Genomic DNA, 17,004 nt, shown 5'->3' on the forward strand with positions numbered 1-17,004 from the left:
TATACAGGTATATATATAATTAAAGTGAGTGGGGATCGCAAACAGACAGACACTCGGCTGAACCTAATTAAAAATGACACAGCAGTAGGTCCGGACGGAACTGAGAGGTTCAACCTCACTCACTATGTATTACTTATGGCACTGTGTTAATGTGTATGTCAGTGGCTGTATATTTAAGTCATTTTTGGAAATCGTGAACAAACACGGTTCTTTTCAAAATAAAGAAAAAATTAAACTCTCAAAGGTTATAGAAACCTTAAATCGTAATGCATTTTTATTTTATGTAAAATAATATGTATTAAAAACAAAGCATAAACACGTCGTAACATATTATTTTTTCTACTTCCATTGTCATAAAAAACAACCATAATTTATGTTTATATGTCGTTTACGTCATAAAGCGATCTTTTGAAGCTTAGAGAGAGATCCGGCAGGAAAACTCACTGAAAAGCATCTTATGAAAATATACGCACCCGAAGCCACAGGAAGCCACTAGTACTTACACAGCCTAGTAGTTCCAGGCACTCAACTAAACTTTATTACCTGAGTTATAAAGAGCATTCATTAAAAAGCCACTCGACTTTAATTTTCCGTTTCGTTCCACGCTTTTATTTCGACTCATAGAAAGACAAGGTAGGACTTCATTAAAAGTTAAAAATGGTTTTAGGATAATAAATTTTTCCATTATTTCTTGTCTCGGTGTGACAAAAACCAAAAAGCTGAAGCAATATCTTAGTTGCGCTCACGACAAAACGCCCAGCCATTTCTATGGAGTTTTTAATTAATCTATCGATAGATAAAATATGTAAAATTGACTATTTAGCTGAAAAAGCATAGCATCCGTTAATAGTACCTGAACATAATGTAAATGTACAAAGTAACCTGAAAGCTAAACGAAACATTTTCATTTGAGATGTCTGCGTTTAGTCTCCACTTGACCGTCGAGTTTATGGAAGTTAGTCTTGTGTGTGTGTGTGTGTGTGTGTGTGTGTGTCTGCGTGTGTGTGTGTGTGTGTGTTGTCAAACAAACGTCCATAGTTGAATGGTTAGTGGAAGCGGCGGCTAATATTGACACGACCACTCTTGTAGTGATGTGCCACTCGAATATACGAGAACACTACAATCTAACGAAACTGTTTCTACTATCGTCTCGACGTAGTGTTCGTCATGCTTTGTTTAGTGGTAATAGTAAGCATCTAATAAAAATATAATGCAGGAATATGTATTGTGTATAAATATACTGATAAAAACCCTGAGTACACTGGCGAGAACTGAAAAAGTTGTACTCCAAAAATTATAGGGCGTATGCTAGCCTGTTCCTTTTAGGAATAAATTGGTGCTATTGTCACTGGAACTCGTGAGTTAAAGCGATCTTGGATCTAAATGAATACTATCATTATGCATTAGACTCAGAAAACGAGTTGACCGCCATTTGACATCACTATGACAGAGTGCCGACTGTTGCTACGGCGCGCTACGAGACTCTTGCTACGAGCTACGCCGTAGCGCCGTAGCAGAGGCTACGATGCACTGTGTAAATTTAACATAACTGTGTATTTTTTACCCTCAATCATTAACAGATGGGTGTGATAATGATTCCTTCTGTACATGTTAGTTTCTCTCTTACTTCAAAATACATAAAATTCACACCTAGTGACAAAATGGGATAACGTGGTAGGTAGGATTCACAGATAGAGCATAATTGAAACCTGCAATCTATAAAGTATCTGAACATCACATTGTCGAATTATAAGTACAACTTATCTGTGTTATCATAGTATTGGTGACGATGATTCACGGAGAGTCGTGCAAACAATTTCATGAAATAATTATTATAGATACCTAAATAAGTCACTTTATCTCAGATTGTTACAATAACACAATTAAATAATACCTGTCCGCAACAGTACCATTTTCTAATATCAGTATTTCTATAACAGTATCATTTAATAATAAAGGCAGCTCGCTTCGAAAACATTTCATTCTTATGTAAATTTTATGGGCCTGAATTCGTGGAAACTCACATAATGACGATGAAATAATTATAAAAGGAAGAACGAAAGAAGATATCTCTTCTGAAACAGAATTAAAAGAAGAATAGTTGAGTCAAGTTTGTTAACCGAAGTGTTTACTCGAGGTCCGCGGGTCGGTCGAGGGTCACTCTGCGCGGCGCCAAGCAAAGCTCTATCTCGTTGTACTAAGAGTTGCAATGGCAGGACGGCTCTCATTCGTTCATTATTTATCTAGCTAAGGTAAACCCCCTAGTTCTGATCGACGAACGAAACCCATTCAATTATTATCGGTTGATTTCCAATTATAGCACCATCATCATAGCATTTAAAAAAAACGAATGCGTATATATTGTTTTGTTTGGGAATTTCACGTATTAAAGAAATAAGCTACTCGTACCTACAATTCTTCGTAAATGTTACTGTACCAGTCAAACCTGCTTGTAGCTAATATTCAATAGATAAATATTTTATATTTTCTGACGAAACTAGGACTGCAAAATCGTCCCTTTCCAAGATAACTAATCACTACAAAGACATTGTTCAAAACAAGTTGAAAAACCACCAAAATTCGTATGCAGCCGTTATGCTTGACACGTGACTTGACTAATGGTTAAAGTTAACCACGGATCAAAAAACCGAGCCTATTAGTAATTATGTAACTAAACCAGGTCCCCGGCTGCCTGCCCCGATAGAGAAATTACTAATGATACGTTTGTCCTGGAAATCGAATCAAGTGTTTAACGAGATTGGATTAGATCCACTCAGGTCTAATACAATAATAATGTCGTTTCATCTTATCCGATTCTCAAATCGCTTTGGAATAGTTTGATCACGGCTGAGTAGTTTACACTGAATTTGAGCGCACAATGGGTATTCAATAAAACATCTTCAACTCCAGTTAAATCTTATTAGTACTATTGTTTTGTATTAGGTACTTATATAAAATTATAATATAATGAATGATAATTTTAAAGTGTGTTAAAGATATTAATGCTAAAAAAGCTAAGTGACAATTTTGCTAACTTAAATATTTGACAATGTGTTAATCATAATATTTAAAAAAATGCAGCTACTACAGCTAACTTTATTAAGTAGGTAATTATTGTTTCGAAGTGACAGGTAAAAATGTCACGACCAAGTCACGACATCGTTTTAAACTTATCAACGTCTCTTACCACAAGGAATGTTTATGCCGCAAATTAAACCAACCCATTTTATAATCCCATGACTTCATCTATCAGATATTTTCTTCTTGGAAAAATGCATTTATAATTCAAACGTTTTGAAGAGCTCAAGTTAAGAACCTAGTTGACTCTATTTGCAACCTTAACGGTTTTAAATAAAGGATAAATTCATGTGTGCTCTTCTTACGTTTTCAGATAACATAAAAATAACCATAACTTGTGCTGATGAAGGTTTAATTTTGAATGCCATTGTTAAGCAAGAGGGTGTATAGAAGGCAAAGAAAAGTTTTTTTCAATTTAACGCAAACAAAAATAAGAAGCAACACATTATGAAAGGGAAATGGTTCAGTAGCTAATTAATCTCTTATTAAAATACTTAGTTTATACGAACTAAGTACTTAATAGCTTAATGAAAGGATTATAGCGGATTATCGAATGCAATTAAAACGTATAGCATCGAATTGAAGGAAAAGAAAAGATGTCTAAATCGTCTTAAGGAATTTCCCGTGGATGAGAGCTTTAGCTTAATTTTAGTCCTTGTTGTAAATGGATATGGATTATTTTAGCTTCGAACAGTAAGAAGGATCGTTAAGCTATTAATCTTTTAAATCGAACAATTCGTTCTTTATTTGTTTTTATTTTATTGTTCATTTATATAAACAGAACAGAACGACAGCTGTAATTTACATCAACCGTTCAATTTACTTAGTTTATATATATTCGTCTGTAACTTTTTTTATCTATACTGCTAGACCATATTTGTTTGTTTGTTTTAAAAGGTCTTTATTTTCATAAACTTACACAATTATTTAACAACCCAGTGTACATTAATCCTAGGCTAAACAATCTTAAGATAATAACGTTTACAAGACTTACAATCTATTGAAACATATGAATAAATGTGGGATTAATTAAGTAACATCAGCTGTGAGATAAAAAACTATAAAACAAGTTATGTAACATATTAGTAAATGCACATTTTTAAGATAGGTAGGTATATAATAAAAAAACAGGAACTTATACACGATAAGAATAAGTAGGTATAAAACCTACCCTAACAAATGACAATATAACAATATATACTTAATTGTGACTTAATCATAGCATTAAGTGACAACAAAAGCTATTTAATTGCATAAAATAAATAAAGCATTAGATATGTAGGTATCAAATACTAGACCGATAACTTTTGGACTAGACCATATTGAACGGCTATATAAAACGGCGAAGCGTCGCGCTTTAAAAAAACGTTTCTGTGAGCTTCGTGGGAAATAATCCAGTTTTATGGTTGCATAATGGACTGTGTTTGTGACATTAGAATCTAAGCTTCGGACAACCGCAGGTACTTATAGCTTTCTACGGGTGGTACAGTAATGTTACGGGACAGGAGGGTCGCTCTATACTGACGGAAAACTAACCTACGTTTAATACAACGAGATGGAGTCTTTAATACAACAAGATACAGTCATGGCTCGCACAGCAGCGCTCGAACTTCGTTTTTCGTCATAGAGACCCCCAGGTACAAAATCTGCTACGGGTAATATTCCTACGGGTGATACCAGTGTCTTGCTGGCTCTCGCAACAGCTTCATCATATAGATTGTCTCTTTCTTTAAAGATAAACTGGTGGTTAACTGACTTCTGAAACTGGTAATGCTACTGCGACGTACCTTTCCCATGCAGCTGCTGCCTGTTCTCGGTGCCCTTGAGGCTCTCGGCCGTGTGCAGCAGCTCGTCCAGCTGTGGCTTCTTCTGCTCCAGCTCGCGCAGCACGCCCTGGGGGGACAATAGATTGTATTTAGCTGTATTTAAAATGAATAATTGAGTGGCAGAGATATGCACGCCCTGCGGAGGAGACGGTATGTAGCTGGGTTTGTGACTCATAATGGTTCCATACTAACGGGAAATGCCAATAATTACCGCGGTAATGGACGCTAATCTTAGGTGTAATTTGATCACCAAACAAATGATTTAAGGTAGGTACCTATATTTTTCACTGTTTAATATCATCAATTACAGCGTGGAATTTACCGTTAGTGGGGTCCTAGCATCAGAATCACATAGGCGGCAAAGGCATCAACTTGGTGTAAACTACGCGCCTAAATTTCTGGAGCAGGTTAGCTAGTTAATTTTTTAATGCATAAAAAAAATACCTTTCGAGATGACTTTATGTTGTTGTTATGGTATGAAATTCAGTTAAGAATGAAGTCGTGAATCGAGAACGTGATTGGGTCTTGAATAATAACTCAGTCTATGTACCAATCTTTACTGCAGAATTACCGCAAAACTGGTACATGAAAGGTAGATTGTTTATAATGACTGGGCAATGTATGAAAACTACACAATTTAGGTGCTCAGGTAGATTATGAACACACACGCACTCACGCCTTGTACTAATGTACTCCCTTGCGGGGTAGGCAGAGGTGCATTGCTGCACCCACTTTTCGCCAGAGTGTATGTTAGTCCCAATGTAATAGGGGGCGGGCCTATTGCCATTTTACGGGCACATCCAAGACCCGAGAACAAATATCTGTATTTAAACAAATATCTGCCCCAGCCGGGAATCGAACCCGGGACCATCGGCTCGGTAGTCAGGGTCACTAACCACTACGCCATTTGGTCGTCTTTTTTTGACAATTATGACTTTTGACAAGTAATTCTAATATTCTACGTCGAAAAAATAAACGATTTCATTTCATTTATTTCAAGATACGGTAAGAGGGTTTGAGGATTTCATTTGAGATTATGTATATGTTCCAATAGCTTTCAATTTAATGCATTGCGTGCTACGGATGAAAACTCTAAAATTGAAATAACATTTCAAACTGCAAAGTACTTCATTCACATGATGCATTCACCTACTCGGTCGAGCCGTCGCTCGGCCGCATGTGAAATATTACCATTTTCCATTCGCGGTGCCGCGTGGAGGATAACTACATTTGGAGGATCCAACTAGATGGATGGCCAATATGTTTACATCATATTTTGATATAAAAGATCGATTTGGAATATTGTCATCGTTATTTAACTAGATACCTAAATGTATAAATGTATCTGACAAATAATATGGTTAGGTACTTTCAACGATGGTTCTTAGAAGAAAATACAAAGTTAAGATACAATTAGAATTAAGTAGGTACGTTTCTCTGAGAGTTATTTACGGAACACTATTCCAAGAGACAGGTGCAAAATTATATGACACTTATCAGTGAAGTACAAGGCTATGTGGTGAAGGTGTGATACCCTGGTAACCCTTTTCTTGTCACGAACCAGTGACCCGAGCTTTGTACAGTCGAACCCACGTCACTAATATACATTGTCTTTTCAAAATGATTTTAGAGAATAAACAGATATTAAATTATTTATGGCATATACTTATAATATTGAATTAAAAGTGAATAAAACCATTTTATTTTATTAGGAAAGTTTTTGATGCCAAACACAAAAGATACTAAGGTAATAATATATTTTTTGGCGACAAAGAGCTTTCGCTATCCCGAGGATTTTCACTAAGACTTTTATTTATAACCTTCAGGCTTCCTTCAGAGCTACAAATAATGGCTATTTATTTGCCTAGATCCAACTTTAAGCCCCTTTTGTTTATTAAGGGACTGTATTGTTAATTAAAACGTTATTTCATTCTAGAACAGTAGCCGAGGTTTGTCACCGTGGTGCAAGGATGGGCCATTCGCTAATAATGTAACTCTTTCATTCACCAACAAAGGTTGGCTGGAAGGAATTGCTTCTTGGAAATAAACCCGCCCTTGTATGCTTTTACTGCTTTCATTTGTGATGAATTTATACTGTGTTTTATGTAAGTACAATAATAAATAAATTCCTTTCTTAAGCGGCATAAGTTCCACTCGGGTAACGACCATTGTAGTGCTGGGTGTTGCTGTAAGTAGCTGATCGTGTTAGGATTATCACCGGCATTTGTCAACTTCCCTACTTATATAAATGTAAGTATTTCAAGCATCGAAATACGCCATAAACTTGTGTGAAAATTAACCAAATAGAAAACAGAATGGAATCCAAAGATTGAGCTCAATTCAACGACTCTTACGCTTACCTTTACTTATCTTTACCTTTTACTTACTTTTACACTACACATTCTAAATTTAATAAATTTCTGAATATTTTCTAGTCCAAACAATCAATGATCAGTTATTTATAAAAGCTATAAATACATAAAAACTACCATTAACACTGTAATCTGGTAACATTCTAATTTATCGCGTACGATGAATAGCAGAAGTAAAATAGTTTCGCCATAAAGCGGGCCATTTTGGGACCGAGTAGCAGACGCGAGCAGGCGACTAGAATCGACAAGTACGCCGTAGCAGCCAGCTAGCCTAGCACGGGGCGCAAGAATCGCACGTCATGACATGACAAAAGTTCTACGTCGCGCTTGCTCTCGAGGCCGTGCGATGTGAGTGAGCACGATGCAAAACTTTTATCACGTCTTGATGTGCTGGTCTTGCCCTCGTGCTAGCCCTGCAGGAGTACCAGCCGCCATATGCCGACATTATTATTAAATTCCACGAAAATTTTGTTCGCGAGCTTCACACACATATACACACATATACATACATATAAAAGTATTTCACACACTTTGTTGACTGGAATTTTACCAATATCATATTTATTAAGTATAGAAAGTATTCGGAGGCTATTGGGAATACAAATATGTGTACAGGATTTTGTACCAATAATTAAAAATATATCCTTTTTAAATGTTTCACAGGCTCGACAGCAAGCTGGGTAAAGCACCAGACACACACACGCGATTAAAAAGCTTATGTGAGGCGGGAGCTTTATTTATAATCTAAAGCAAACATCTACTCTTCCCGGCCGGGATTGATTCTAGGACATTGGGCTGATCAACCCGAGTTGTGACGGCTGCCTTATCTCATAATTGCATCGTCAATGGAAAACTGTTATTGTCCTCTTGCTACAACATTACCTTATCAGATAAAATCTCTAACATGGGAATTCTAATCTTCTAACAGTCATATTTCTTAGAAAACAGGGCTACAAAAGGTACAGTTTTATAGCAAGAAAAAACAAACGGAAATGGAAATTTGGGCGGAGCAGCATAATTATGAATATTTGATGGAGGAGCCAAGAGCCAAGTTGGAGGAGACATGCCCCAGACTCCGGCGGCTGACGGTTTGTTAAATGCTCAACAGAATCCTGACATTCCCAACTTGGATAATACCTTCATAGTTGTTTTATCTTGCATAGTTTGTCATTTACTAAGTCTGTAGGTATAGTTCACTGCCTGATTTTAAAATAAGATAAGATAAGATAAGATAAGATAAGATATTCTTTATTTGCACACAAAAATATGGACAACAATACAAAACTTAATCTAACACATATGTACAAATGGCGGTCTTATCGCTTAAAGCGATTTCTTCCAGACAACCTTTGGGTGGAAGGATATTTAGATGTAAAGAAGGGTAAAGTGTACTAGGAATAAAGAATATACCATAGATATTTAATATACCAATACATACTACCTACAATATATTTACATATATAATTTATATACGTAATATATAATATATATTAATATATAATAAAATACATACCACGTTACTTATATACAATAATAAGCATATTAAAGAGGATATAGTGATCTTCAATCAAGAGCCGAGGAAATGGTCTTTTAACATCCTTTTGAATGAGGCCAATGACGGTGCTTTCCGTATACTAAGTGGGAGATCGTTCCATAGGGTGATTGCTTGTATAGTGAAAGAGTCACTAAAGAATTTTGTGGTATGAGGTGGAATATTCAGCCGTAGGTTCTCTGAAGAACGCAATCCCCGGCTGTGGGATTCATGTCGAAAGTGAAATCGCTCTTTGAGATAATCGGGGTACGCTGGGTTAAACAGTATTGAGTAAAGAAGTGAAAGAATGTGAGTATTCCGGCGAAGGCGAATGGGGAGCCACTTGAGCTTAGCGCGATACTCTGAAACATGGTCATACTTGCGTAAACCAAATATAAACCGTATACAGACATTCTGGAGGCGCTCAAGTTTGTTAAGTTGCTCTTCGGTAAGATCGGGATAACATGAGTCGGCATAATCTAAAATATTAGGTACTTATGACGTTATCAAAGTTAGTCATGTCTCAAATAGGTATACATAATTCGTAAAATACTGTTCAAAAACCTATAATATACTTACACATTTATAAAGTTCTGAAAAATTCTCACAGGAATAAATTGTCATGGCTGGGATTCAGGATGTAGTAGAGTAGTGTTAGTCCTACTATACGGAATACGCTATACTACACGGAAGTATGTGTACAATATTCTGAACTACATCTAACTTTTAGTTAGCAAAGCGGCAAACGCAGACGACGGAACTAACGGTGGACTCGTACACGGGGGGTTACTCTACACTGACAAAAAACTTGCGAACGAGAATTGACAAACAAAAGGCACGCTTAATACAACGAGACAGAGTCGTTACTTGCGCAGTAACCGACCGAAACTCCTTTTTTGGTTATATAGAGTGACCCCCAGCTCCGCACAGATTCACATATTCACTGAACACTCACATTGTGAAATAACCGAGGTTTTACCACGTAAGTAGGTACTGTTAATTGCTCGTTTTAGGTAGGTACTTTGTATTTGAAAACATTAGAATAAGTATAAAAAAATGCAATTTATAGTAACCGAGGAGATACGATTGTGAAGTTCTTTATTTAAATTTACATTTTCCACTCATTGATCATTTATCGACAGATGTGGTCAACTGGTCAGCCAACCGCCGGTCGCGATTAAAACAGAAATTATCCGTTTTGTATTCTCGTGACCAAATACATGTTTAAATCATCCAGCACTATGTTAATCACTTAATGCCTCTGAAAAGAGCTTTTTCATGAATCTGGCTCCATATTTTATTTCGCAATACGTCGGCAGATAACTCGGTTAGCGCGGGACACACTCGGCCAGCCGGCAAATTGCAATCATAAAATGTTACATTGCTTTTATAGTGCGGATGTCACTCTTGTATTTAGACGGATGCAACATAAACATGTACGATGATATACCTCGTAGGTATATACAACACGAAACATAAAGCACAAGAAAACAATAATCATTCTGTGATTTGCATGCTTAAAATGCATTGACGTATAAATTAATCATAACAAAATGAACATAACAACAGAAATTCATTTGAAACCACCTTGTCAACCAAAATTATGCGTTTGACTAAATGAATACACAGGAGGCATAAAAATCTGCGATGAGATTAAATCAGTAAAGAGTGGAGTGTCTCAGTGCGGCTGGGACCACCCTGTATCGATCTGCCGTCAGCGGCCGCCACTGTACCGTGACCTACCCCACCCCGCGACACAGGACCCTTACATAGCCGATAGGAGCAACTGTACCAGCCACCGGGGCTCAGGATACACTGGTGGGAGGCATACAGGTGGAAGGAACTTGCCAATTCTTAAGGCGTTTTCCCGTCGGCGGACGCGGTTTTGTTTTAATAATTTGTCAGCGAGGAATAAATAATTCAGTTAAGGGTCTAGGGGTCTAAACTTATGTTTTTTATTTTTACTGTTAAAAAATAGAACGATGTTCAATGTAGTCGTAGATAATTTAACGGGTTGTTGCTGAGCGTTTTGTAAAAAATATGTACTTTGCATGATTTGGTGTTTTAGGTCAGTATTTTTTCATCCCATGGTAGATTGAAGATTTCAGAATTTGATTAAATAATAATATAATGAGTAATTAGGTATCTAAATTAATACTTTCGATTAAAGATTACACTGCACAGAATTTCAACTCGGTTATCCAAAACATTCCCCGACTAGATCCTCCGACCCTCCGGGATCCATCACAAAGTCCTCGGCCCGGATGGTTAGTTTATTCTATTGGGCCGAGGACTTTGTGATGGATCCCGGAGGGTCGGAGGATCTAGTCGGGGAATGTTTTGGATAACCGAGTTGAAATTCTGTGCAGTGTAATCTTTAATCGAAAGTATTAATTTAGATACCTAATTACTCATTATATTATTATTTAATCAAATTCTGAAATCTTCAATCTACCATGGGATGAAAAAATACTGACCTAAAACACCAAATCATGCAAAGTACATATTTTTTACAAAACGCTCAGCAACAACCCGTTAAATTATCTACGACTACATTGAACATCGTTCTATTTTTTAACAGTAAACATAAAAAACATAAGTTTAGAAAATCTAGACGAAAATCGCCTCCCTACGCGTCCGTTCCCCGCGACACCCGCGGGTAGAATGAAGTCAACCGGCCCTACACACGTGGTCGGCGCTTGCCGGCTACCGGCGGCGTTGCTAGGCAACCACCCACCCCCTCCCCCCCCAAATAGTATAATGATGGGCATTATGTCGATACAGAGTTATCGCTAATTGTAAGATATCGATAAAAAAGTTACCACTGTATAAAAACTTTGGTTAGTATGATTTTTTATGGCTATGCCGTATTATAAATAAGGATGGCCTTTTTCATGAAGATATTCGAGACCTATTGACAACTTAGAACTATAAAATTTTCACACTTTCAGTGTCAAACACAATCAAATATATATTTTTCAAACATAGTAAACACGCATTTATAATTGAATGGCATTCGATTATGTTTATAAAAATTTGATCACTTTTGATAGGAGTGCGATTAATTAAAATCTTAAATTTTCCGTCATTTGCATGTAGGTATCAGCAGAGTATTTGCCAGAGATAAAACGTTTCATACCACTTCAATAAATCTTTACGACGAGATTTTTTTAACGAGATTTAATACAATAGGATTAATTTAATAATACAATTTCAACTTTTGATACAATTGGCAGTAATCATGACATTAATACCAGGAACAAGCATAAGCTGGCTTTTCCAGCGATGCGTCTGGCGAAAGTTAATAAATCGTTTTTAGGGTACTGTATTAGATTTTATAATAAGCTTCCAGCAGAAGTTGCTCAAATGCCAGAGAATAAGTTTAAGTGTTACATTAAAGAGAAACTCAGTAAAAAAGCTTATTATAAAATTGATGATTACTTAGAGGACGTTAATGCATGGCTGTGATAAGTAGTTAGCTCTGCTCATATTATTATAATAATAATTATTAAGCTTATATGTATTGTATACCAACCAGTTTTAAGTCTTTTTTTGAAAAGATGGCTCAGGAGTTTCTTGCCTCCGTTCTTCTCCTTAGACAGAAAGAGCCACCCTTATCCAAACGGAGAGTAATTTGTAAAAATTGACGTTCATCAGAAAATTTTATATTTGTACGATGAATAAAAAATTTTGACTTTGACTTTGACTTAGGTACAAAACATTAAAAACTATAAGCAAAACAGCACAATAAGGCAGTATTCTTACTGCTTATAGCAATCTCTACCATACAACCTTTAGATGGAAGAGAATAATTTTATGATTATGAGGTAGCTGTAGTGCAAGAGTTGAAGATGAAGACCAAGAAAGACGTTGCTCGATTGCGTGAAAGAAAATAAGAGATAGTGTGGATTGAACGAGTATATGATAGAGGATAGGGTAAAATGAAGTGAGATTCCGCACAAAGCCGACCCAAGATTATAAGGAATACTGTCTCAAAACCCTTTTGCAATAAAATAAATTGATGATCGACTACAGCCCATCACTAGCGCCTCCCCCAACCCCGCGCATGCGCGTTGCTCCCATCCATTCCCGACCATGTTGTGATATCGCCCCCCATTCAGGCAGTCAGGTACGAGACACTGAAGGCGATACACGCGTGGAAAGTAAGCTTTTTGTTTTTGTTGTTGATAAACAGTAAAATTATTGTAGTAATAGGAGGACAAGTATTAAAATAAAAATAATTAATCCACTCCAGAAAAAAAAATCATTAATGGAGGAGTTTCAATTTCATCACAACTGTTTCACCCTGGCGGATGTCTTTATCTTGGAATTTAAATCCAACCTATCGATAGGTACACTTTCATTTCGTTAATTACTAAGGTATACTGACATAACGATCAAATGTTTATGCGAATATGCACATTGATCGAAAATCCTAACTAATATTATAAATGCGAAAGTAACTGTGTCAGTCTGTCTGTCTGTCTGTCTGTTACTCTTTCACGCCAAAACTACTGAACGGGTTTGAATGAAATTTGGTATACATAACGGTCTAGACCCTGGGAAAGAACATAGGCTACTTTTTATCCCGGAATTTCCACGGGAAAACTTTTTAAGGCGAAGGGAAGCGCGCGGGAACAGCTAGTTCATTAATAATCAGTCGATACCTAAATGCAAGCATATAGGTATACAATACAATAAACTTTATTTGCAAACCATAAAAATACTAAAATTTAACTTAAATAACAGATATGCACAAATGGCGGTCTTATTGCTAAAAGCGATCCCTTCCAGACAACCATTGCCAGACAACCATATATAGCGTACACATAATCATATCTCGTTTAAGATTATTGTAACTTTAGTACGTACCGATCACCTATCATGCGAAATCTCTGGAGCTTCACTTAATTCAATACCTTTGTTAAGGTGCTAAAGTACCAAACTTCCAAGAATATGTAGCAACTCGATTATAGACTTAATTGAATGGGTATTAAGGTAAACTTAGCTTCGGTAGCGGTGCGTTCATTGTAATCCTTTGTTTATGAATAAAGCTCTTCTGGGACATTGGTTTTGAACAATGCATAGGGTTGCCACAATACTTCAATCCTTGCTAATTTTATTCATCATATTTAAGACAGTAACGACTATAATATCATAGTTAAACTGTACTTGTAAAGTTTACGTTAAATATAAGCTAGTATCATCAATCGGCCAATAATAATAAACTGGTGGATATTAGGGAGCAACCTAACTCTTTCCTCGGCATCCGATCTTAATCACTAAGTGACTCTGAAGCCGTCTATCTTATATCTACAGGGTGTGCAAAAGTGGTACCTATAGTAAGTAATCCAAAAGTGGGTGACTCAGGGGGTCATTCTAAACAACTTATCTGAAAAAATTGAACTTAGTATAAAAAGTTCAGTTTTATATTTTGCTTCAAAACTGTTTGCATATAAAAAAAAAAAAAAAAAACACTCACTCACGCCTTGTACTAATGTACTCCCTTGCGGGGTAGGCAGAGGTGCATTGCTGCACCCACTTTTCGCCAGAGTGTTATGTTAGTCCCAATGTAATAGGGGGCGGGCCTATTGCCATTTTACGGGCACATCCAAGACCCGAGAACAAGTATCTGTGTTTAAACAAATATCTGCCCCAGCCGGGAATCGAACCCGGGACCATCGGCTCAGTAGTCAGGTCACTAACCACTACGCCATTCGGTCGTCTCTGTTTGCATATTTTATTTTCATAAGTAGGTACCTATGTTATTTAATTTAAATAGCATAAGTACATTTAGTTTACAAAGTGCCAACCCTATTAACGTAGCAAAGGGTTATAATATGGGGAGTTGTGGGCTATACGGCTCCGTATCCGCACAAGTTTCGTCATTTAGACATGTTTACGTCTAGACCGGAGGTACTCATTAAGATTGATGGGACCCTGTTTATACTGCAAGACAAATTGTGTTTGAATTGGGGAAGGTGTAGCTTAATAGTTGTTTTGGGCAAATTTTATGCAAGATTTCCATAAAGACATGTTTTTTTTAATCATTACGTTTATTATATTATTTAAAGTAGGTATTTGTGACTTTCCCGTGGCAATCGTGTACATTTTGATAAGTAAATTAGGTAAGTACTGGAGTAGTTTGTAGTTCTATTTTCAATCCATTGATATCTAAAATATGGCAGTAGATAATGTTCCCTACATAGAACTAACATAAACCTGACAATAACTACGAACAGCATGAACATACAGTTATCTGGTAACAAACTATAGACTTCACCAAAAATTATTCTTATTAAAAGAACAAGGATATATTTGTATATTTCTACCTATACATAGCTTTGCCTATTAGTGAGTTACATTACCGAAGTGAGAAGGAAAATGCGTTGCTAACTTTCTTCTGTTGGCCTTCACATTCACAATAGCAGCGTGGCTCGTAATATAGTCTGACAAAGTTTTCTTTACGATGGTGAAATTTATGAACTTCCTTTCTGTGTTTTTTTTAGAAAGTTCTCGTATACAGTTGCTATAGCGATTGAATTTAGCTTGGTGGTTTTTTGCAGTGTGTTAAATATAATGAAAGCTCGCAGTAAGGCACTATAAGTAAATTACTAGTTCTTGCATCTGACTCACTCGAAAATAACTTTTATGCAATGTGCACATTCCCTAAAAATCTAAATTTCCTTCAGAGTCCAATAAAAAATAAACATAATAAAAAACACCGTTCCGTGAGCACTAAAATTATTAATTAAACAAAAAAATAGTGCATGTAATTTTACGATGTTACATAAAGAGATCAATGGTCTTAGGTCAGGTTAGATGACTAGAAAAAGCATTTTTTTCCGCCAGTCTCATGTACCGTCAGCTGCATAAGTAGCTATACACTTCTGTACCTTGTCAAACTGACGAACTGTCAATGTTTCAATGAATTGATTGACGGTTTCAGATTGATAAGGGACAAAAGTGTATAACTAGGTACTTATGCAGCTGACTGTACGATCCTGAATTAACTTAGGATCTTCGATGTGGTATAGACCGCATACTTTTTTTTTTACTTTTGGAATTGAATATTAAAGTCACTTTAAAACTTAATTTATGAACCAAATGCCCAGGGGGCTACTTTAACTATTTCCATCCATCAAAATGTTGTCTGGAAGAGATTGCTTTTATCGATCGATTAGACCGCCATCTGTACCTACGTATAAAGTTTTTTATCGATCGATTAGACCGCCATCTGTACCTACGTATAAAGTTAATTAAGTTTTTACTATTAATTGAGTGTGAACATAAAATTAAATGTAGGTATTGTACTATTATTTTATGAAGACCTACAAATTGAAGTAACAGTTATAAAGAAAAACTCACACAAAAAAACTCTCAACAATTATCGCCGACCAACGCCACCGTGGCGATATAAAACTGTTGGTCAGAGTACAGCGCGCCGACCGCGCCATCTGTATTCAGTCGGCGCAGTTACTTTATCGCTAAAGGGGTTTACAGGCGCAGGTGGAAATATTGTTACTGCGAGCGCTGGAACCGATATAGATTGCCTTATTTCACCTGAATGTGGTCTGAAAACCGAAGCAGGTACTCATTGTGAAACTATTGACAGAGCATTTGTTATCAACCGTGTTCATACGTAGGGGGTAGTGAAGTTTGTTTTAATATGTGGGATGATGCTATGTTTCCATGGGAAAATGGCAACGCAATGCGATGAAGGGAAAGCTATAGTTAGTTTTTCATCCTATTTTCGTAAACGGTCAGAGGGTAGCTATGAATTAGTTATTATGTTATTATTAGATAAACGCTATGCGTATAATGGTAGCAAACACAGAAAGGAAGAAAACTCATTTACGTTTTCCAATTAAACACGCAGGGTGTCCTACGCTATATTGCACATCCGAAGTATAGTAAAAGTCGAAGAAAAAAAGTTTTGTTAAACTAGTTGTGTCAGATATGTCCTAACGTGGAACACACAGTATAATAAAATAAAAAATGATAACATAAATCCTAGTTATTACGTCGCACAGGTTGCACTAACCACTACAGTCCCTAAAGCTTCGAAGTCAATACGAGCTATGCAATACTCGTATCGCACAATACACGAGCCCATTGTGTAATCTGAACCATGACTTCTGCATGTGCCTACACCGTCTCATATGTATCTAATACCTACAGTAAATATATGCCATGA

General features: G+C 36.4%; 1 protein-coding gene across 1 annotated transcript in view; it reads right to left on the minus strand.

Annotated features, from left to right (window-relative positions):
• Positions 1-17,004, minus strand: part of LOC105383499 (dystrophin) — a 401,823-nt gene that overhangs the window by 318,184 nt on the left and 66,635 nt on the right. Inside the window, exon 12 of the mRNA XM_048622310.1 lies at positions 4,866-4,971. Within this exon, the coding sequence (XP_048478267.1) occupies positions 4,866-4,971 (106 nt within the window). The remainder of the gene's footprint in view (positions 1-4,865; positions 4,972-17,004) is intronic.

This window comes from Plutella xylostella, chromosome 7 (genome assembly GCF_932276165.1).
Source record: "Plutella xylostella chromosome 7, ilPluXylo3.1, whole genome shotgun sequence".
Lineage (NCBI taxonomy): Eukaryota > Metazoa > Arthropoda > Insecta > Lepidoptera > Plutellidae > Plutella > Plutella xylostella.